At 38.7% G+C, this 24,010-nt stretch overlaps 1 protein-coding gene across 2 annotated transcripts in view; it reads left to right on the forward strand.

The window, feature by feature from the left end:
- The first annotated feature begins 1,569 nt into the window (after nucleotides 1–1,569).
- cntn4 (contactin 4) overlaps nucleotides 1,570–24,010 on the forward strand; it is a 200,076-nt gene continuing 177,635 nt past the window's right edge. For both annotated transcript variants that reach the window (XM_026168944.1, XM_026168946.1), the window contains exons 1-2: nucleotides 1,570–2,066; nucleotides 19,658–19,794. In XM_026168944.1, the coding sequence (XP_026024729.1) occupies nucleotides 19,740–19,794 (55 nt within the window). In that variant the 5' untranslated portion in view covers nucleotides 1,570–2,066; nucleotides 19,658–19,739. The remainder of the gene's footprint in view (nucleotides 2,067–19,657; nucleotides 19,795–24,010) is intronic.

A 24,010-nucleotide genomic window follows, 5' to 3' on the forward strand; every position in this document is an offset into this window, starting at 1 on the left:
ATTATTATTATTATCTCTTTTCCAGCGGGCAACAAGCTTTCCTCTCACTGAAGCCAGCAGTTATTCAAATGACCACTCAATAGAGTCAAGGTATACAGAAGAGCATCTCTGACTGCACCAGCAAAAACTACACTGATTGCCACTCATGTCAGCTAAGAACAAGAAACTGGAGCTACAATTCACATAAGCTCATCAAAGAATAGTGCGCTGTGTGTTCAGGGATGCTCTTCTGGATACTTTCGTTGGCTTCCTATCAAGTCTAGGCAGTCTGGCCTGACCTCTGGCATCAGCACACTTTCACCCAGATAACTGCTGTTCACTGGATATTTTCTCCTTTTCAGAACAGTCTCTGCAAACCCCAGAGATGTTTGTGCAAGAAATTCCCAGTAGATAAGCAGTTTCTGAAATACTCAGAGTTTGAATTTCAGCAGGTTTTCTTGAACATGTATAAATACCTAAATCGTTGTCCGGCTGTGTTTCAACTAATGAACAGCAAGTGTTCCTAATAAAGTGAACATTTCACAAGAAATTGTCCTAAAACTCTTACTAGTGATAGATGCTGAAGATTTGTGTGTAAAAGATCATGACTATAGTTCAGATTAAAGTCCATAATAGAGCATGATAGTATAATACATAATAATAATAATATGCTACATGGGTTATGAAGTCTTGGCTTCATTTTTGTGATTGATAAGACAGAATCAGGAAGCAAATGAGGTGGAATATGTTATCATTTCTTTCGTCATCAAGTCTGTGTTTCTGCTCTTTCAGACTAAAACACCATCCCGGATAGAATCTAAGCAGGCTCAGTAGTCTGGCCTCCCATAAAAGCAGTCAAATGCACATGTTTCAAGACAAAATTGTTTTAGTGTTGATCAGTGTGTTAGTGTTAGTCTAGCCTGAGTGACTCTAGACTGTGGGAAGATGCAATAATATGTTCTGGGTTTTTATTTTAAATATATAATGCAAAAAGCAATAAATCTCCATTTTCAGGTGTATGTGGGAATGTATTTATTGAATTATTGTATTTATTGAATGTTGCAACATGGATGAGTAATGTCACTGCATGGTCATACACATGAACACTAATGTAACCTTTAACCTGAAAAAACGTCAATAAAGTCTGAAAAGATCACTTCTTTCACGCCATTACACCATTAGCTCTGTACCATTGTTTTCCCTCAACCCTGCAGACTCAAATGACATCACTTGCAGCAAATGTAGGATTTAATGAGACCACCACACACGAACACACACCAAAAAATAACATTTATGAACATTTAGACAATACTTTAAAGAAAGTTACAAAAACTTCGTGGTTTACTGCTTCTAACAAATATTACACGGGCTGTTTGCCAGAGTATAACAAGCGATTAACAAACATCCCTTTTTGATGTATTTAGCCAGACTCCTTAGACATCCCAGCAGGAGGAAGAGAGCGGGAGAAGGTGAGGAAAAAAGTAGTAGTAGTAAGGGGAGGAGGAGGAAGAGGACGGTCGGTGTCTGTTCCACTTGAATGGCCGAAGCAGTGAGGAGGCTGGTCGGTAGGGGAGACAGACAAGACAGCGCTCTCTCTCTCCCTCTCTGTCTCTCTCTCTTTCCTCTTCCTTCTCTGGCTTTCCACTCCGCCGCGTGTGCGTGCGTCCCGCTCCGCTCCGCTCCAGCACGGTTCGAGTACAGGCAGGGAGGGAGGGGAGACTTGACGCATCGGAGTGAGCGAGCAGCACACAGAGGCTTTCCACTTTCCAATATGCAACCCGCGAGACGCCACACCGTCAGCTACTCGTGCTACTGACACTCAGAGACACAGGGAGACAGAGAGAGAGGGGCAGGGAGGCAGGGATGGAGACACAGTAGTGCCGCACAGACGAGAAGAGCGCAGTGATAACACAAAAGAAGGGAGCAGCGTCTTTTGCGCACAACTCAGACGGGGAGGCTATCTATTTTTGGCCGGGAGCGTCGCCGAGACTTGACAGTGATGTGTGTACGCACAGTTTTGTTTAGTGACAAAATACGGATTAATCTGCGGCCGTGAATTATTGGAGATATCACTTCTGCGAGGAAAGGTAAGTGTGCGGTTAATAAGAGTGGGAGCAGTTGTAGTAGTAGTACAAGTAGTAGTGTGTTCTTTTTTACTTGGTTACTTCAGCATTTGTCAAGTTAAACCTCCAGCAGCCCAGCTGCTGAGCTCCCGAGCTGTGAGTGGGAGCTCAGAAACAAACAGATCCCGCTCCGCATCCCAACTTTTCCCAGATTACATTAAAGCCCTGACGCTGTGTTACGGGATGCGGCGGGGCGGGATTGCCTTCTCTGAATTTCACCCTCTGCTGATCTCATTTGCCTGTCTACTTTGTTGTGGGACTATCATGGTGGAAGTGAAAGTAATCTGCGCGCGTGTGTGTGTGAGCGTCTCTCTGATCGGTGCAGATGTTTAGTAATCCTCCAGTGTTGACCCGCCCTTCAATAATCCCTGCGGATTTGGGGCTGATTACGCCGCCGCCTCCGTTGCCGTTGCTGCTGCTGACCACCTACGGAGGCCCCCAGGAATCCGTCTAAGTCCTGTACACAGCGAAATTAAGGAAAAGGAGACGTTTTCTTAGAATCACCTTTGAATACCACAGGTATTTTAGGGGGCGGGAACACCCACTTTAATTTACGCACCTTTTGAGGATTTCCACTGAAGTGACCAGGAACAAAGATGTTTTCATTCTAGTCCCTGTCATGTGGTCACTTTGTTGTCTCATCATGTAGTGAATCAGCCTTTATGTCACTGTATCTCTAATGGTTTCAATCAGTGCATCTGCCAGTCACTACATAAGCTGTATGTGGGCAGCCTGTGCAGGGCCTGGAGTCTACAATGGCCAGTAAATGCCATATAAGCCCAGTTTAATATGTTTAATAGATGTGGACATCTGTGCGTTTTCAGCACATCTGACATGCCAAACCGAAACTGCTCTTCCAAATGATAACTGAACTGGATTCTGTTAGTTTTCCATCCTCAGAAAAAGAACCTGAAATTAATGCAGGCACCAGGAGGAGGAAATGTGTCAATATAATGTTAACACCAGGCAGGGCAAGACAATGTGCTGCACACGAGCATCAATCCGCTGGCGTGCCTACCTACATTGTTCATTCAGCATTAGGTTTTTATGTCTGACTGAGCAGCTCCAGTGACTCTCTGTGTGTAATCTGTTGCACAGGCTTGTCATCCACCTTGACAAGCGCTGAACTTATTCTAAAGGTCAGCAGCGAGAAAAAGGAGAAATACTTCTCTTTCAAAAGGGTTGAGGACTGGGGATTATTCCTCAGCTCAGTCTTATTTCTTGAACAGCATTGCACGGTATCGCCTCGGAACCTCAAAACGGAGAACAGAGACCCTCCTGAGAATCCAAGCATAAATATTTAAGAGTGTTAAAAAAGATTGTGCGTGTAATTTAACTACCAAATGGCCTAAAACTTTTCATACAAAGACGCATAATTATACAGAGGCAAACTGAAGCACAATTAGCAGCCCGTTGGCTTCAGCTCATGACACACAAACGTTAATGATAATTGCTGCGCTTGACTGATATTTCCCTGCCTGCCTGATGCGGCCAAGGCGGTCCAGATGCAGGCCCGCACTGAAAAAAGAAAAAACAGCACTTTAATGGTTGGCGGCGGCATGAAAACCAACAAGCCTGTCAGAACTGCCAAGGCGCAGAAGTGACATTAAAAATACCCCGGGATAGGTGCATTTAGAGGCCTGGCATAAAAATTTCATTGCATGGTTTCCTCGGGAAAGTATCGCAGAAATGTGTCATCAAGGTCATTTTTATTTCATGCCTCTTCGGGAAAGCTAGCCGAAGGAACGGAACCGAAGATAAAGAGAATGCGTGAGTCTGAATGTGTGCAGATATGTCACAGGACATCCTGAAAGTACAAACATTACAGCTGTAGTCTCTGTGAGAGGCAGAAGCTGGGTGGGAGTTGGTGAGGCTGCGCATAATGAGACTTGTTGCTCGCTCCTACAGTTTGCTGTGTAATCTGCAGTGACGTATGGCTGTTAATGACCGTGAAGTTCTGCAGATGTATTTTCCAAGCCACTTCTTCTCCTGGCCACGGGATGCTTGCCTTCCTTTATGTTTCGAGGTGTTTGATGGGCTAAAACACAGAGAAGAGGGAGTTAGTTGTACTGTTATTATAGTTTTTTTAAGTTCTTCTTAGTTTTTGTTTCATTTTGAATTTTTGTTGTTAATTATTTGTCATTTCAGTTAATTTCCAGAGTTGGTTTGCTCGTTTCTGATTAGTTTTTATAGTTTTAGTTTAGTTTGTACAAGTTAAGTAAGTAAGTATTGATTATTATTACTTATTATTTAATTTATGGCAAATGTCAGAGGCAAAAGTTGGAAAATCAGTACAGATATTAAAACATTAACAGAACCTTTTTTAAGCAGTTGATTTACAAGTGCAATAAAAACATCCATCAAACCCTCATCAGGCAGTTTTTGATAACTAATTTAACTCAATTAACAAATACCAAGGCTTCAGATATTTTCTTTATTATTTTATTTTAGCCTGTTTTCCAAGTTAATTTTTTCTCTAAGGTCCAGTTTTTATTTTTTATTTTGGTTCACTAAAATAAATCTAGTTTTACTATTTAGTTTAGCTTTAACTATGACAACTAATGGTAATTATTACCATATATATGTAAAAATGCAGAAAATTCTCAGGTTTCCACGTCTCCAGTGTGGAGAGTATACACTTTCATTTATTGCAAAGTCAGTTTAATTTGTTTGTATGTTTTTGTTTGTATTGCAGGTGTTGAATCATTTTTTTTGAAGTAATATGAAAACAGACAAAAGGAAGGAAAAAAAACCGTCGCATTTTCAGGCTGAATCGGATATTTTTAGTTGTTTTGTTCTCCCAACAATCCAACGTGAAAATATAATCAATTTACTGAATATAAGAAAAGAAATCTAAGAAGTCGGAAATTCTGAATGATACAATTTTTTTTTGCAATGAGAAAAATTTGCTTCTGTTTCACTTCTTTCTTACATTTCATAGAGTAGATTTTAATATATTTCCTAATTGTCAGCTGAAGCTGTAAACCTTACGGGGTCCTGACGTTTCCATATTGAGAATCACGGCTGTTTAGTATCTGCCGTTTGATCTCTCTTGTCCCTTTTTATAAGCTTTCTAATACACGCTGTAATATTTGTCATAGCTATTTGCACCCACCCCGCTGATCACACGTATGCTCAGTAACAAACAGTAACTAAAAACACGCCTGGTGTCAGTTGTTTAGCATGGCTGCTTTTCAGCTTCACTCTGCTGGATTTTCAAAGCAAACAGCACCGTGAGATTTTTTTCCACAGCACCATAATGGATGAGGAAGCTGCAGGCCCCTGATACTACTTTACCAGAGTGTGGTGCGGTTTTATGTATGCCATGCATTACTTGTTTGGAATAATAGAGTTGTTTGACAAAGGTGCTGCGAGTGTTGGGGAAAAATAATAATAAAAAATCTCGCCTGCCAAGCAGCATCCTGGAAAATTACATGTTTATTCCTCAGCCAAACTCTTAAAAAGGTACGATAGTTGTGATTAGGCTGTATTCCAGGAATGTCAGCGCACCATCGGGCAGATACTGAAAAGATGAATTCTGTTTTCAGTGTATGAAAGTGAAAGCGCTTTATGGAGTCAGCACAGAATGAAAGGGAAAGCGATGCAAGGACCTCACAGTGAGGCTAGCATACAGTTTTGTGCATTTTGTTCTCGCTGTTTGGAACAGCTGCTGAAAAATACAATTACTGCCAAAACAAAAAGGCACCTCAAAAGCAGCGTCTCCAAATGAGTTGCCTTCAGTTTGATGTTTTCCTGCACACCACAAGCTGGTTTCATTGAAACAAATCTTTCATCTGCGTGGACTTACATATAAAATCATCCATCTGCTGCTGATAAAAAATTGTTGCATAATTTAGCCAAAGCAAGTTCATGAATAAGTCTGATTTACACAACAAAATACGTCCCCTTTGTACAACTGCGCGCACACTTCTGTGCATTGTCAGGACTAAGTACAATTGAGTATATAGCAGAGCTCTTCATTAACGTTAGGCATCCCGTCTCTGTGTTCACTTTCATTTTACAAAATCTTGAAAGAAGGCTAAGTGACACAGCTTATGCTCCAGCTCTATTTATTCGGTCTCATTGGTTCTGTAAAATGCCCTATTTGTAATCCAATCATATTAGAATAATTTCCCTGGTTTGGCTATGCTTTATGATGATCTGTCACTTCAAGGCCTCCGGTTTCAAGGCACCGCACTCCTCTGGGGTGACTCTTCACAGACTGTCTGCGCCAGCAATGTTTCCTAGTTCAAACATTGTTGCGCACTGCCTCTCCTTGGGAATGGCTTTAATTGAGTGCTTAATAAGAGCAACGCCACACAGCAACCAACTTCGGTGGGGGGGGTGGGGGAGATCTGAGCGCTGGGAATGTTGCATTATTAAACATACTTATATAAGGCCCGCAAACATTTCCTTTCCAAGTATTCTTGGGATGAGGCCAGATTTGCGATTCTTCTTGATGCTACACCTCGTTTGAACGTGCGTGTGCTTTTCAGTAAAGAGCCGCACAAGCACATTCTCAGAGGTAATATTGTGCTCCTCTGGGTGTGGCTGTTGTGTGAGAGACAGCGGTGCTCGCTGATTTAGTATAAGCGCTTGATAAGAACTGTGCTCCCCACGGGGTGTTGTTATTTTGTTTGAATCGACATTAAAGGATTGAATAGAGCGGCTGGTACGACTCAAAAGAATGCAACAAATATACCCGAAACAATGTGTCCCTTTTTATCGATCGATTGATTTTTTTTCACAGCTTTGTGGACAGAAACACACTGACAGAAAACAAGTGGCATATCTTAAACTGCAGGACTTACATGTAGCGTTTTTGTAAACATTCTCATATATTTTTTTAACATCCCTTTAAAATTTATGCAAGGAAACCTGGTCTCTTAGCTCAATCTCTCCCCTGTGAAAAAGTGCATTTTCATGTGTTATTATACCACGGTTTGAGTTACACAAGATCTTTCAAATAGCAGTTATACACAGTAACATAAATTCATATAATTTACATAAAATGCCATATAAGACAAATAAGCCATTAGAATTGTTTATAATCTCCATTATAAACCATCACACTCTGCAACATCTCAGCATCTCTTGATTAAATCAAAAGAATAACAGCTTTTTGAGATAAAAATGGGATAAAAGTTCTTAATGAGAGAAAAATATCAAGGCTCTGTTATTCACTGTGAGTAAGGTGTCTTAGCTTGGAACTTCTCATTTATTTAAAATGATCTTTTATTTATTTATTTCTTATTTAAAAAAAAAAAAAACAGTAGCACAGAACACAGTGAAATTCTGAAATCCACAGCTTGGTTTGGAAATTCTGGCATCAAACTTCGACATTTTCACTAAATAGGTAAACATCTGTTGTGTATATTCAAACAGTCTGAAGGTTTGAGATGAAGCGTACAAATCTGACACAAAGCTGACACAAAGCTGAGTTTTATTATTATGAGCCGTGCTGTTGTTGAGCACCGTTGCAGAATTTGGAGCTCTGGATTAACCTTGAATGGGTCTGAACTTGAGCTCAACACTTAAGATGGTTTAACAGACTCTATAACAAACTTTGGATGGAGTTTGATACCAGATGGAGATGGATACAGCTGGAGTTTATCAGAAAGTCCTTTGTGTGTTTGCTGCGTGTCCATTTTGGAGACTAAACATCAGTCTTATCATTTCTAGTCAGTTTTAACTATCATCTAACCTGCTACTGAATTTAAACTTCAGAAAGTGTAACAGGAAATTGCTTAAAGTATTTCATAATTTTGGTGGATTTTCACTCTTATTCTAGTTCAATGCTGGGAAACTAGTTTGAAACCAGGAGCAAAAGTGTGGAGGGTTATGTCCCCCCATTTGGACAATGCGAACTCACTGAGAATAAGAGAAGAAGTATAAATATATTTAAAATATATTAAGATATAGTGATAACATTGTTACGTTTGATTAAAACCTTCCAAGCACCAGACATCAATGGACACTGTTTTCTAGGCTAAATCTGTTCGGGCCTTTAAAAACACGTCCTGTTATGGCCAAAAAGTTAAAAGTGAAAAAGCTTCTTTTAAGGATGTAACAAAGGCTTGAATTCAGCCTTATTTCAACCATTTACTAATTTCTGTTAATCCATTGAGAAGTTTTCTTTTGATTAGAGCTCTAAAAGATGTCTAAATGATGCCCAACCATCAAGGCTAGAATATGTTTGAATGTGGTTCCAAAGTAAAGCCAAGCCTTTGTGTGACAGTTTTTGGTTATGAATGGTTACCAGACGGCTGAATACTTATGAGATGTTTGGGAAGAACTGTGTCTTTTCTCTTCTTAACCTTAAAATTAGACACAAAGGACGCTTTAGACATCTTCTCAAGCACTCAAGATGATGGCTTTTCACCTTCTACTTATTAACCAAATATCGATGCTGTTTATACGTCTGGTGAAGTCATCCTTTTTTCAATGTCTTTTCAATACCATGTTGCACAGTTGGAACAGCTTAATGATTCTCATACAGGTGCACTTATTAGTTGTGCCTTTCATATATTTCACATACTGTATACATACTATAACACAGTGGTCCCCAACCCCCGGGCCACGGACCGGTACCGGTCCATGAGTCGTTTAGTACCAGGCCGCAAGAGTTGAGGCTCGGGTGTGAAATTTATGGTTTTCAGGGTTTTTATGGTTATTTTTTATTTTTTGCGTTTTTATCGTTAACTCGGTTTCCCCGGGTCTTTTCCCATGAATAAATCTTTTTTTTTTCTTTGCACCAGTACTGATTTTATTTTGTTGTATTTATCTGCGACACCTTAAAGGCCGGTCCGACATAAACTGGTCCGTGGTGCAAAAAAGGTTGGGGACCACTGCTATAACATACAATACTAACAGAAAATATAAATATGTATTGTGTGTCTGCTAGTAAGATAATACAACTTACTCCAAATACAAACCCAAGGACACCCTGCTTGTGTTATTCAGTTAAATGTTAATTATGTAGCGACAAATTACAACACAGTCATGTCAAGGCTCTTTGTATTGTAAGCTGAAGATCCTGGAAACATAATGGTGCCAAAAAGCTACTGAAGAATGCTTACAAAGAAAAACATTTTGGTGCCAGAATCCATTGTTTGTTTGGTTTGACATGAATATAAATGTTTCTGAATTAACCTAATCAGTCAGGGTTTCACAACAACACTCTTTCACCCGCACGCACAGAGAAGTATTTCAATTTCTTGCAACAAAACAGATACTGAACATAATGTTAATGTGCCAACTATTACATAGATATAAGTTGAAGTTGGTCAGTGGATGTTTTCCAATTGTTAAATAATGAAACTGTGACGTGTCATCTTAATTCATTATCATCACTTTCATTAATTTAAGTTTCTTAAGTAATTTTCCAAACTTGTAAGAGGAAACAGTGTCCTAATGAGCACTCGCACTTCTAAGAAAAACAAAATGTCATTTTCGTTTGGAGCAGCTAAATTTGGAGAGAACTGCAGATGCTGCAAAGTGCAGGTATTCAAAATCTCATCTACCTCTCAAATGAAATAATTAGGCATTCCAGAAAAGCACTGTTTGTTTATCAGACCAGATGTCTGTGATTCAGATAAATTAGATTATTTAGTCACTGTATCAAAGTGCAATCAGCTGCGTCATTTATATATACCAAGGACATTAAGGGGGAAGAAAGACAAAGAAAGAAAGTAAGTAAGAAAAAGAATATTTTGATGTATTCATATTCTCTCTAAATTCTTTGAGACATGATTTTAGATATATCTTTCGCCGTAACCAGTCACATTGTTTTTTTGCTTTTGCTGCACTGTACAGATTAGAGTTGGCACTATATTCAGTGCTACTTTTGATACCACAGGCAGCGTGAGGCTTTTTTGCGCTTTTTTTTACAGGTCTGTTCAAATGTATTCTATTACAGCTCTATTTACTCTCCATGCTTCTCGAGGCTTGGCACCCTTTGTAGCTGCTGGCACTTTTTATGCCTAGTTTACTTTTTTAGAAACAAAAAATTATGTTATCCTGAAAAGATGAACACTGCCTATAAACATTACAGATGGGCAGGACTGGTTACCTTTGCTGCCTAGCTTCAGTAATGTTATTGTTTTATTGTTAGCCATAGCTGCTAGCTGCTACGTTTAAGGAGAACGGATGACTAATGAGGGTAAATACTAATAGTGTTTTATATTTTAATGTTATTGAAACAGAAGTGTTACTGACCTCTTAGAATTCTTCATGAAGACGGAGTGTGAGTCTTTAAAATGTTTCACCAAGTTTGTTCGGCTGCTAGTGAGGGGAGGGGCTGTGTGATGGCCTGTCTGCAGAGGTGCTGTGTGAGGATCTGTGTCAGCTGGAGGAGGTGGAGATCGTACTGTTGGTATCAGTACAGCTGCAAATCTAGTATTAATATATATTTTTAGCATCCATTAGTATATGAGTATTAATTCTTTTATAACCCTGCTTAATATCTTGTATGAAATACTATGAAAGCTATGATATATTAAAGCACAAATGTTACTAAGATCCATAATTTCCATGTTTTATTGGAGCTATACATTCAGTGAGATTGGATTTAGATCATATTAGAAAATGTGTTGTAGGCAACGTTGCTGTGTTTAGTAAGGAGTAACAGTGTGATTTTAATGTAAGTGGAAGGTTTTTATGTCGTTCTTTCAGAGAACCTTTCACATATTTTGATGAGGGTTTTTTAGGTTTTTTGTTTTTTCTAATGTTGATGATTTGTCCGATAATATGTCCAGAGGTTATCCTGAGTGATAATGAAAAAATAAAATAAAATAATAGTTTTAGACATTTTATATATTTTATTTCACACTTCTTAAAATAAATGTTTCGTTTTCTCCTAGATGATTTCTCAATAGCAAGCGAGTACTTGGTCAGTTCCAAACTGTCCGAATTTACCACCCACACCAGCAGTGATGTGAATACACAGCAGCGAGCTGCTTTGTAGCGCTGTCACGGTTTAGCTTCATCACCACCAGACCTGCACCCAGACTTCACAGAACCACATCAAGCAAGTACTCTGTAAAAATTAGGACTCATCAAGCCTGTGGCATATGTACATTATTTCCACAACAAAGTTGCTGGTGCCCATTTTATGATTACTCTACAAGAACCTCTATGACCTACTGTTAAGCCATGTCTGTGAGTTGTAAATGTTTTGTTTGTTTATTTATTTATTTTCATTTTTGCCAAAGTTCGTTTACAGGAAAAAAGAAACAGGGAATCACACAGAACTGTTCGTCCTGCTGACGTACAGTACGGTGATCTAACCGAGAGCGTCCTGCTGTGGTCTGTGTGCACAGCTGTTCACTTTATTAATTTACACTTTATATTATCCTGTCATACCATAACATTACCATAAAGACACTCAGACCCAATACTAAAACACTTTTCTTCAATTTTAACTCTACTTCAAATCATTCGAGCTGAGCAAATCTTTCAAAGCAATGACAAAAAACAGCCGGTGTAAAGAAATACCACATCCGATGGTTAAAAGCTCTAAAACAGAAATGAAAAGTAAATGACAATTATCAGTGTAAACCAGCATCCTCTGAGCAAGAACATTACTATTCCTGTTCACTCATATGGCCCTATTTTGGCACTCATTTGTCAAAAACACTCATGTGCCTTTATTCCTCCTTTAATGAACTGCAAACCTTCTGCTTTTTGATTAAAACAATTTCAGTGAATGCGTCATACATCCTGACATTGTGGCGGCTTTACTCTTCTTCGTTCTTGCTCATTTACTGGTTTTCATTCAAACACATCCTTGTATGTTTTCCTTCGTGTTTTGTGGCTGAGTGCAGGAAAGAATCTGGGCTGCAATAACTTAAAAATGTCTAAATAAATGTGTCTCCTTTGGTGGTCAAGCACTAATATAGGAAACTGCTTATTTTCAAGAAATATGAAAAACATATGTGAATATATTTTTAAAAAACTGATTTATTAATGTAAATAAATCTGACGTGCTTTCTGTTTTTGTCATTCTGCCTTTGGGCAACCACATTCTCTATGAAAGCTTCAACTCAATAAATTTCCCAGTCTGATATCATTAAGTAAAAATTGAAATATTAGCTGAAAGAGTCACAATGTTTAGTTATTTATTGTTTTCCTGTTAGGTGTTAATGGGTGCTTTAAGCTACCTCTGGTAAAATGCATAAAATGATAACATTTATATTAATATTGTACATGATCCCATTTTAAATAAAATCTAAAATAAAACAAATGAATTGCAGTTGGTCTGTGCATTATTAAGTAAAATTTGGGTGATGCTTCAACTTAAATATTAAATAGCTTCATTAATTTTGTACTATTTTGTTGAATTAATTAGCATTTTAGATATATTGTAACTAAATAAGCTATTTAAGATCTTTAAAGCTACCTCTAAAGATATAAGTAAAATATTAGTCATCTCTAAGAGCTTTACACATTTATGGAATCAACAGCCTTCCTTTCATGATGCTGCACTGTAGTCGGTGACAGTACAGTCTGTGTTTTCAGAAGAGGTCAAAACTCTCAATGCTTTGTGCTATTTGCACAGCATGCAAGCATGAGAAGACTTTTCATAAAAGCTTGTGTATCCTGTTTGACTTCAAATAGCTTATATTTATGCTCTAGCTGTGTCGGGATTGTCACAAAAGCAGCATCCGCCTATTGCGTGCCACAACACATGAGCGCCTAATAAATGTAGCTGCCTTCTCGACAGGTGTTACAAACTGAGTTGTAGATAGACCTGTATTGGAGCAGAGCTGCTCCTTTGATCACCTCTGGTTCTGTTTGGCTCTCCGCCCTGATATCACTGGACGATGGATCTCCTGGGACCAGTGCAGTACATTAACCAAACATGTTATCTCCTCCCAAAGCTAATTTAATCCAAGGTAGGATTCTGCACTGCCTGCACAAAGACATCAGTTGCCTTTTGGAACAAGCATTTGCAGTAGACTGATTTTGGACTGCTCTCTACATCGCCAAACTTTGGAGTGGAAACCAGTGTGGTGAGGGGAAGAAGATTTAAAGATCTGTGCCCCTGCTGCACTCATACAGCCACAATAATAACTGAGTGGTACTCTGAGTGGACAGAGTCCAATCCAAAACAAATGTATCATTCATTTGCTTGCAGATTTCTAGCTGCAGGTTGCTAATGCCGTTTATAATTACTACTGTGTATTTGCGAAAAGGTGCTGGTGCAGGCTTACTATTATAAACAAACACCAGCGTGTCACGTTGTTACAAACACTTTGAATTTTAATACGCTGTTAACTCCATGAGGGGTGAAAATCTTTCAATTTTCTGGTCATTTGTTACTGACTGAATACATTGATTGTCTCCTCCTCTAATGCCCCAAAGCATCATCAGTCATTTCCCTTTATCAAAAGCAGCTGCAGTACATTACATCTATGAAATCTGATGCTTGAGTGGTTATAGAGCCCAACTGCAAATTATGGCAGGGAGTCAGGGAATATCAGCATTACCAAACGATTGATATATGCAAATTATAATTACTTTTTAATTCGTAGCACCCACAGTATTAGTAACAGGAGGAGTGGTAGCAGTAATGGTAACAGGAATCTTAGAGTAGATACTGGTAGCAGTCCTGTATTTGCTAATACAGTTGCCATTTTGGCTCAGGGAAGAAATGGATGGATTAAAAAAAACAATCTGTCAACCTTTTTCCATTTCCTTCCTCCATTATTGCTTTTGCTTGTTAGATGCTTTGAATTTAGAGCAAAAGACAGAGAGTCACATTTGTAATATGACAAGCACTGGTTAATCTCTGCAAGCCTAACCAGAGCCTTTGTTAATCACAGCTCAGTACGCTCTGTGTAGCCAGATCATTTATCAACTTCCTTTTCCTTGGTATCAAGAAACTAAATAGATTACAGCAACAATAGGCAGGGGCAAGTTTGTGACGCGCTCAGTAGTGTTATCTTTAGCTGCTGGGGTGCTTTATCAGGTCGAGCTGAAAAGAGTGGAGAGAGCCAAACCTGCATGCTGATACTGTAACAACAGCCTTTAATAAACTGGAGGAAAACTAAGTTACTGAGAGTAACGACAGCTCTGTGAGTACGAGTATGCTCTGTGAACTGCAACAGAACTTTTGAAGCACTCCACAAAGATGCACATCACGATAATCACTATCAAAAAGCAAACAAATTAAAAAAGACCTACAAATGAGTAAGGAGAAATACTCGAATTCCTTTCAAGCATACCGAAAGTGAGAAGTACAGGCTTGTGCAATAGGCTTGCTCCACCACTAACTTCTTTATATCTTGCTAGTAAAATGTGAAATAGGTGCATTCATTTATAGAAAAGTGCATTTATGGAAATACAGAATATAAGGGGGAAAAAAGTTTGTACAATTCTTACAATCTGGAAAGTTAACATTTGGTATGACAACATTTATCCTTCAACGCAGCCTCAACTCTTTCAGGCAAGCTTGTCATTTCTTTAGTTAGTCTTCAGGAATTGTTCATCAGGATTCATGAATGATATTACACAACTTTTTTTGTTTTGTTAATGTTGCGATCAGGCTTCAGAGAATTCCAGTCTGTAGCTCTATTTGTGTTTTTCAGTCAAAGCCTGACGGTACTTTTCTGTGTTTGTGACATGTTCGTCAATTTTGTCGAGATTCCCAGCACCACTGACCGAGTCCTTAACCATGGCTGAATCTCCACCATGTTTTGGTGTTGTTCCCAGATCATCATACTAAATGTTGTTCCAGGATCAACATTGCAAGTGACCAATCAGAACGTCATACTTTTGCAACTTCAGAAAAAACTGCGGTAAAACAAAAAACTGTACTTAAGCTGCGAGAAACCGCCTCTGTCCGCCGATCAACGGACCCTGACCCTAACCCTAACTCTAACCCTTTAATAAACGGTAAGCAGAATTGATATTGTCCTTGCAACATTGGAATTTCATAAATGCACGAATGGCTTGGCAGCCAAAAGAATAACGTCACAACAATGTGATTGGCCACTTGCAATGTTGAAATGCTCACTGTTGTACCTCTCTCCTGATCCTTGCAAACATATTGATGAGAATTTGGTCCATAAAACCTGCTGTGTAATCTGGTGTACTTCAGCTTTTTTCTTCATGTTTCTCTTACTTAATGGCTTCTTGACAGCCACCCTTCCAATCAGGCTTTAGTGAATAGTAGATCAACTGAAGGACCATATATGTCATCATTATTTTATGTCTTCTACTGTAGATGATTTTTAGGGCAGCTACTTATCTAGTTTCCTCAAACTTTTAAAGGACACACTGGACAACATGCCGAGATATTACAAGGTTGTGGCTGGTAGCTCCTTGGAAATCACTTTGTTGCACAAAGTACTGTTTATACCTGTCAAACATAATGGTATGTGTTTTTGTGACAGGTTGATATTAAAATGCCTAAACATCCAATGTAAATGTTGCTTTTCTACTACATGGATGAAATACTGGTTTATCCATTGAGTTGCGGCCTTCTTTTTTTCTTTTAATCACTTGTGCATGTTTAAAAGACCTTCTGATTTCTACATTTAGAAATCTGACATGTTCATTCTGCCATTCAGTATGTACAGGATGCAGTGTGTGTCCTGGATTTGTCTTTTTCCGTATATTTTACATTCTTTGAGTCTCCTTTTGAGTGATTGGTCTGATATGTCTAAATTGTCGTTGTCTGCTGCCTAAGGCACAGTCTCAGACCAAACTACCAAGTATTAATGGGACAATGGAGGAAATATTGTATTAAATAAACCGGTAATACAGTTCCAAAGCCTTTATCTACTCAGCTAACTCCTAACACGTTATATAACACTGCTTGGTCATACCCCGAAAATGTGACTTGAGAGGGTCCAGGGCAGGTATCAGGTCATAACAAGTTGCAAGCAAAACTGGATTCTTACTGTGATGATAAACCTACAGGACACACTTCTACATCACTGTGTCTGGATTTAATCACACTGGAACACAACAACTGGTCCCATTTACCACTAGAAATAACAACAATGGCCTTTTTTCAGTTTTCATCCATCGTTCTGTAATTCATATCAGAACATTACCACGTGCCTGAATGCTTAACTGAAAAAAAAGAGACTGTGTGCCACAAACAACCACAGTTGTGCATTTAATGACCAACAAATTTTCAACAGAAAATATATTTTCACTGAAGCTATTTTTTTACCTTCACAATAAGCAAATGTTAGTAAATGTACTTTTTAGATCCAAACAATTTTTAGACTTGGGAAAAAACAACTGATCGTAACCGAAGGGCTTCTAATCCACAGAGATGACCCAGCATGTGACTCTTTTGCACAGCCCTACATTTGTACACTGTCTCTCCTGCAGCTGTGGTTCTTCATCCGTTATAGCTGTTTATGATGCAGGAACACAACGCTGCAGTTGTCTGTTGTTCTTTAAAGTGACCTTAACACACACCCTTTACTGTTTGGTTGATTGTTGTGGTGTTCCCACGGTGTTCACCAGTGAAAGCTGCTGTTTGTTTAGTTGTGTTGCTGAACTGCACTTTTATATGTCGTCATGCTAAATGTTTTGCGCTTGCAAATTAAGGCTGGTGTAAAACTTTTTGAGGAAAGCATCACCACAAATAAATGCATTGGCTTAATAGACACATGGCTTGGTGGTTTTATAAGAGAGCATATTAATATGCAAAAAAAAATTTCTCTAGGATGAGGCACAGCCTTATACCACTGATGTACCCAAGACACATCCTGACAACCCTCTATATGATGTATGGAGATAAAAGACCTCTTTTCTGTAGGTGGAGACAGGAGACAGAGCTGGAAGGTAGAAAATCTGAGATTAATGAGAGCGTGGCCTACTCAAACAGTTTCCTGTGCCTGTTTTGGTTTTTTTAGTGGTTTTGTCTCACTTTTTCTGACTATGTTTTAAAACTTTGTGCTGTCTATGTTGAATCACAGCAGGGGTGGCAAAACAGAGTTCTTCTGTGCTCCTTTGTAATGGCAAAATTACACAAATAGTTGTAATTTTGGAGAGGTTTGTGTCAAACATGCCTCAGTTCTAAATATATTTTACCCAGGAGACAAAAGATTAATGCCTTTTTTTTTTCCTGGAGGAGCTCTGCAAAAGGTAGATTTCACTTCTTAACCGGCTGTGTTGCTTTAATTCTTACAAAAGTAGAGCTTTTCCACAGGCAGCCTCTGACATTTCTTGCAAAACTTATTCTGTATTCTTTCCTCGGAGTTGCAAGCAAACAGGATAAATCTGTCTCCCTTCGCTGTGCCCTATCTACATTGTGCTTTATTCAACAACCCCTTTAAACCAAATGCCTATCATTTTGGCTGCAAAGTTTAAAAAGCATTTTAATGCGCATCCCAGAAACAGAGAATTGTAGTTTGTAAAGCCGGCGGTCCTAAAAATCAGTGTTTTGAAGAACCTGTATTTTTTTAATTGAAAAAATAAAAACAGTAATACATTTGTGTTTCATGTTCACTAGTGCAACAAGATGTGTCTGCATGCTATGAGCACACAGGTGCAGGATAGACATTGCTTGCAGCTTCAAAGGGTGTTAATGCATATTGGCAGGTTGAGGGTGCAGAAGCCAGGAAATTAGTGTGAACAAAGACTAACAACAAATTCTCCAACACAATCAATATACATTGCTTTGGTGAACAGTACTGTTTCAAGCCACTTTACCTAATGAATCCTGTCCTTTTGGGGTTTTTTTAAATTATTAATTTCCTTTTGACGAGCCCAAATTCATACAGCATTTATTGACTTGGTCCCCACGGGAAGTTATATTGTTACTACCTTCATAACCAACATATTTAGATGAATTTTATTTTTTAAGTACAGATTTCACTGTGAATCACACCAATTACAATGTTTTTTAAGATCCTTAAACGTTACTGTAAGGATGAAGGATGGGCATCACAAAACCCAACGAGGCAATAATACAGAGTAAAATTTATTTTACCTCCGTTCCATGAAGTGAATTCATTTAAAATAAATCAAGTTATTTATTTTAACTTACATTTAAGTTCTTTTGGACCCTAATCAGAAGCAGCATCATAGAGATAGTAACTGGACCCCTTGGAGTCTGTCAGAGTAAGCAGATGGTTGATGGAGATCTTGGCTGAGACACCCTGGATTAGGTGGAGGAGAGGGGGGAGCATGACAGACAGCCTGGAAGCCAGAAAATTAACAGAAAAGAATGATTTTTTTAAAAAGCAGGTGCTACAATAGGTGCTGATTGGTTTAGAGGATGTGTGCAGGTAAGAAGGTAACAGGAACTTTTGAGGCATGTAAATGTTACATGATGGGAAAACAAAGGTGATAAATAAAATTAAGCATTACAAATCACACAAAGATAAGTGGAGATGAGAAAGCAGATATAGCTTATTCCTTACTAAATATACAACTTCATGATGTAAGTAAATGTGACATCGCTTGTCATAGCCATAGTAATGAGCTTACATCAAGAAAAATACTCTTCAGGATTTTGAAAGGAACAGCCATCTATCCACGCAGACCTCCGCACTTTTCAGATTTGTTGCGTTCCCCTTTGCTCCCTAATGGCACAGTAACAGAAAACAGTGTTAGTTTAAAAAAAATCTGCCTTTTGTAGTAATTGTACTAAGTGTTAGTGCCCATCAGTGTCTTTTATTATAAGTAACAATGATACGCATGTGTATGCATACAAATGTTTTCTGCACAATGAAACTCTTTGAATATAGAGGCTGTAAACAGCAATCTTTACAATACATTCACATGCTAGAAGATTTTTAGTGTATTCAGTGAGAGACAGCTGCACAGTTATCAAAACAGCTCAGAATAGTTTCAGATTGGGTGTAACTTAGAGAAACAAAGTGATTTGTGCAGCAAAAGTCTTTAGTGACTTAAGCTAGCATAAGTAGTGACAGTGTTTTCATTCATAAATCTCGACCACCACCACCACTCCTTCACCATCACCACCACCACTTTACTGTGGTTTGAATTGCCGAGTGCTGTCTTGCTGACACTCTCCAAACGGTCCAGTTTTAATTCTCACTCCGGAGAGATATTGTCTCTGTTGAGGAAAAAGCACATAACTGTGAAATTCTTCAGCGTTTTCCAGCATTTCAGCATTTTCTGTCTTTCGGCTCGGCACTGGGGTTTTTGAGCATGAAAGCTGTGCGGCTTCAAAGAAGAACAATACTATGAAAAGTTTTAGCGGTGGCTTTGCGTTTAAACTGTCTTGGAAGTAGATGTCACGCTGGAGATACGGAAATACATACACAAGCGCGCGCACACACACACTGAACTGAAAACTAGATGCTTTGTTTTTTTCTGCTGCTCAACTTCCATGAAATTTGAACCAGGAGTTTACTGTGAACTTTAAACACACAGTGAAAGATTTGGGTTTACTTGATAAACTATAACGTAGCTCATAATTAGTGTGTAATATGTTCTTTCAGTTGTACGTTCCTGCATGTAGTTCCAAAACTTGTGAAATGAGTATGCTGAGTGGGGAAAGGCTACTTGCTAACGAAAACTTTACTTTCAACTAATCTCACCTATGCCTTCTTCTACAGATTGGAAAACCAGAAAGGTGCAAATCGGATTCCATACATTTGTGATTGGATGTGAGACTACTTTGACCCTACAAAATTGAAGATGATGTTGCTATGGAAACTGCTGCTGCTGCAGTCACTTATGGGGTGCCTTGCAGGTAAAGTATCTTATTAAGAACTTTTGATGCATGCCAAAGCTGCCTTTGTGAAGTCTGAGTCTTATTCATATGTATTTGGGGCAAGCGCCAGTATGAAAGCTGTAGTTTAGAAAGGCATAGCTTCAAGTAGATTAGCCATAAGCAAACATAATTTCTCTCACAGATCTAAAATAATATGTCTGTAGAATCCATTCAACGAGGACATTATTTTCAAGGTAAGCCCTGGTCCGCTAAAGACCTCCAATCACTGGCAATATTGCGTTTCAGCCTTTTCTCAGTATTGTATCTGGCACTCACAAAAGGTTAGCAATATCACGCTGAATTTGAATGAGTGGAGTGTACCGCATTAAAGTGGAAATGAAAATGTTCAGTTTAACTTGGCTTCACAGGTCACAAAGAAGGGTGAAATTATCAAAAGTGTAAAACTGCCACAAATCTAAAGTTTTGCTAAACCCCCACCTCGAAACAGCCAATATAAAAAACATGTCAAGGCAAACAAATAAAGAAGCCATGCAGTGAGGAATATGTGATGTCAGCATAAGGCTTTCTAAATCTGTTCGATTATATCAGACCTCAGAATTTAATTATTGAATATTGTCGCTAAATTGCATAATTAATATAACTATATGCAAAAAAAACAGACAGATAAACAAACATAAAGAACATTTAGCTGATAAATTCGAATTTTAAAAAAACTAACAAAGAGGTGGGGGAAACACCCTTCAACCGTGGTTGATGTTGCATAGTTTGTCCACCAGTTTGTCCACCAGTGGACAGAAACACCGATGGACAAACTGGTGTTTCTGTTTGGAACACTACAAACACACAATAACACAACAAGGTTTTGACCACTAGTTGTGGAGCATCTGTTCTATGATATCTGCTGTAGTAAAAGAAACATTTACTAACACATTTCTATTTTATTTCATTATGAAATGAGATGCGAGCAGGATATTGCTTTTCCCAAACGCATAATTGTTCGTTTTCCAGTAGTAAAAAATAAAAGTCAAGTGTGAGATCTGTTTCAGTTAGCTTCTTATGATCTAATTTGCTTTGTCAAGTATTACAGAGTTACCCGGATTAATCTGAGAGCATGAAATTGATCTAACATTTTACAGTAATTCAGCACTCAATCACGAATTCAGTGAACAAGTGAATTAATCACTCAACACATATATATATAAAAAAATCCTTGAAATGTTGTAGCACCAGTAATTATTTTGTAAAAGAAGTGCTGCGAAAGAATATTGAAATTAGGTTAATTTCTCATGTTGACATGTAAAAGAGGCTATGAGGAAATCCTTCCTCGGTACTCTCAGATGTCCATCACTCATTTAGAATGCACTAAAGTTGAGTTATAGCTTCATTACACCGTGGTGCCCATTTCACCCAGAGGCTCTCTGGCATTGATCACATTTTGATGGAGGACTTTAATTTGTCTCCTTTACAAATAGCAGGGGTCACCAGAGAGCACCAGAGGAATCACTCAGAGTGTTTAATCAACAGGTATTACAGGAATAAAGATGAAGAAAAGGCCCCAGTGATGAGGTCTGTGCTCTGTGAAACTCGCCTTCTCATTACTCAACACACATTAAGCCTGTTGTGAACTCCTTACCTTACACATGTGATTATCAGATTTGTGTAAAGGAACCTTGAGCTACATTGCATTTGCCCTTGCAGGGCTAACACGTGTCACTGCTCATCTTATTGTAGGTCTAACAACCCCGCATGATCTCGCTGCAGACAGCTGGTGATTACTGACAAGTGTGCAGCAGAATCCTCGTGGAGCTCATACCTCAAAGGCGCCCACATAACGTTATTTTGTTATGCACTTACAAGAATCAAATTTCCCCCATGAATCCCATCATAAAGTCCCACATGTGTTCCACAGGTCCTGTTAACCATACTGTCCTAACAGTTATAGTCTCATATAGCATATAGCAGAAACATACCGGTAAGATAAGCTGTAGCTCTGTCTACCTATGGACAAAGATACTAGACTGACAGAATAACCTTGTGTTCGTTGACATAAGTACCAGCACATAGTCATACTAGACCAAATTCCACTCATCACTGCATCATTTTTCCTTTCTTTGTGTCAAAGCTAAAGTGTGTCACAAAAGTTAGCACGCCCCACAAAATGATATTCTGCTGCTAATCTATGAGCTACTAATGGACTAACCTTCCATATGAACAACTCTGCCATTGTCTTTTTTTCTATTTCTTTTTTTCACAATAATTTGTCTGCATCTGCAGACTTATAATTAGTGTCGCTAACTCAATGAAGCTAGTGGGACTTCACCTTCCATCACTGCAGTTGCACAATGATTAACTGAATTAGCTGATATTAAAGGCTTTCCCAGCATGTTCCAACAAGTTGACGCCACACAGCCGACCTATGAACTCAAGCCTGTTTTTAGCACATTAACTAATGCCAGTAGATGTGAAATTCAACTTACTTCACATCAAACAGGAGTTATTGATGTAAACTGTGTGTTATAGAGCTATTCAACATTTAAATGTATTTCTCTGAGACACTGAGCAGTAATTCTAGGTCTGCATGAAAACTGTAGGGGTGTTACAACAGCTCAATTTTCTAGCTTTTTGAAACAGAAAAAAAACAGTGCACTCTTCTACATCTGATTATTTGTCCTGTATTCAGATAATTTTGTTTGCATATTGTCTCAGTGGTTAGCACTGTTGCCTCGCAGCAGAACATGAGGCAGAACATGCAAACTCCACAGAGAAATGCCCCGGCAGGTAGTTTCAAACTCAAACACACACATTCATGTTAGGTTAACTGACGGCTCTAAATTGGCCATGAATGGGAGGTAAACTAAGTGCTTCAGGTGTAGAGAATAAAGTGTGCTAGGATCAGATGCAGCTTATAGCCTACAGTGCTTCAAGTGGTCAGTAGGACTACAAAAGTGCTATATAGCTACCAGTCCAATTGCATTCTGCAAGATCTCAGTTGAAGCTTTGCGCCATGGGAGAAGCAGTGTTAATGTGGTCCTAGCTTTAAAACTGTAGAGTGGGCTGTGGCGTGTAAGGACAAAACCCCCTCAGAGAATAACTGTGAAAGAAGCACCCGGTGACTAAAACTGGTTTATCTTCTTTCCAAAATTCTCAAAAACTGAGACATTTGCTTTAATCAATCTTTCAGGGATACGCCAAGGAAGACCCCTGAGCAGTTAATATGTTTCCAGCTCTGCTGAAAAGCCTCAGAAAGCATTTTTTTAGAAGCCAAAGCTTGGACACAGCAACTCTCCTGGTTATCATTTTGGAACAAAACTCATGGAGGACAAGAATGATGCACAATATGCCGACCTAAAGACGCTGGCTTTCATGTGCTGCAGAGTGGATTTGTGAATAGAGAGAACCTCGTGGAGACTTGAGGAAAGAAATTATAAAGATGTTTATTGCAGCTTTAGGTACACTCCTCAGCCCGGGGAGTTACAAGTAGATTTGCTTTTCATGCACAAATGGATAAAAAGCTTGATAATAAGACACGCTATGTGCCAGTCGAAACTAAAAATCCAATTACGTTTTAAAATTAGTCACCTGCCTTTACGATGCAGTAGCAGACAGCAGACTGGGTGTTGTTTTTATTCGTGCATAATGCTTCAGTGTTTTCTATCACATTTGTCCCATTATCACCATTGGTCATTGTCGCATTTTGCTCTCCACTTCTGTTGTAGGTATTTAGGAAATGCAGCACAGCAGTGAGAAAAATGCAGATCAGGAAGGGTAAAGCAGACTTTCCTGAAATGTAATAACAAAAGAACACATTCCTGGTGAATGAGGCTGAACACATAACATGGACTGGAGAAGGTGTAGATTCACCACACTGGAGCAAATTCTTCTCCTAATAATATTTTCTATGACTGATAAAAATTCTCAGTGGACAGAAGGCATTATGCAAATCTGTTTTTGTGAGTTAGTAATGCCACCAAACACAGTCGTGCAGTAAAGTTATGTTACTGCAGGAGTTTGCGCTCAGCTGCTAATGCAGAAAATTTAGAAATATGCCTTAATGCGCAGTCCTCATTTTCTGCAAAGTCTTTCTCACAATGCTGGATTTTCAGATGGTCTCAGATGTTGAGCACACATTAGACATTAGTATTGGATTTGTGTTTATTTATCAAAGAGAATATCAAGAGGATTCACTTCTCTTTGATTCTGCCATAAATCAAAGTGATTTAGTTATTTTTCACTT

Source organism: Astatotilapia calliptera, chromosome 5, assembly GCF_900246225.1.
Source record: "Astatotilapia calliptera chromosome 5, fAstCal1.2, whole genome shotgun sequence".
NCBI lineage: Eukaryota > Metazoa > Chordata > Actinopteri > Cichliformes > Cichlidae > Astatotilapia > Astatotilapia calliptera.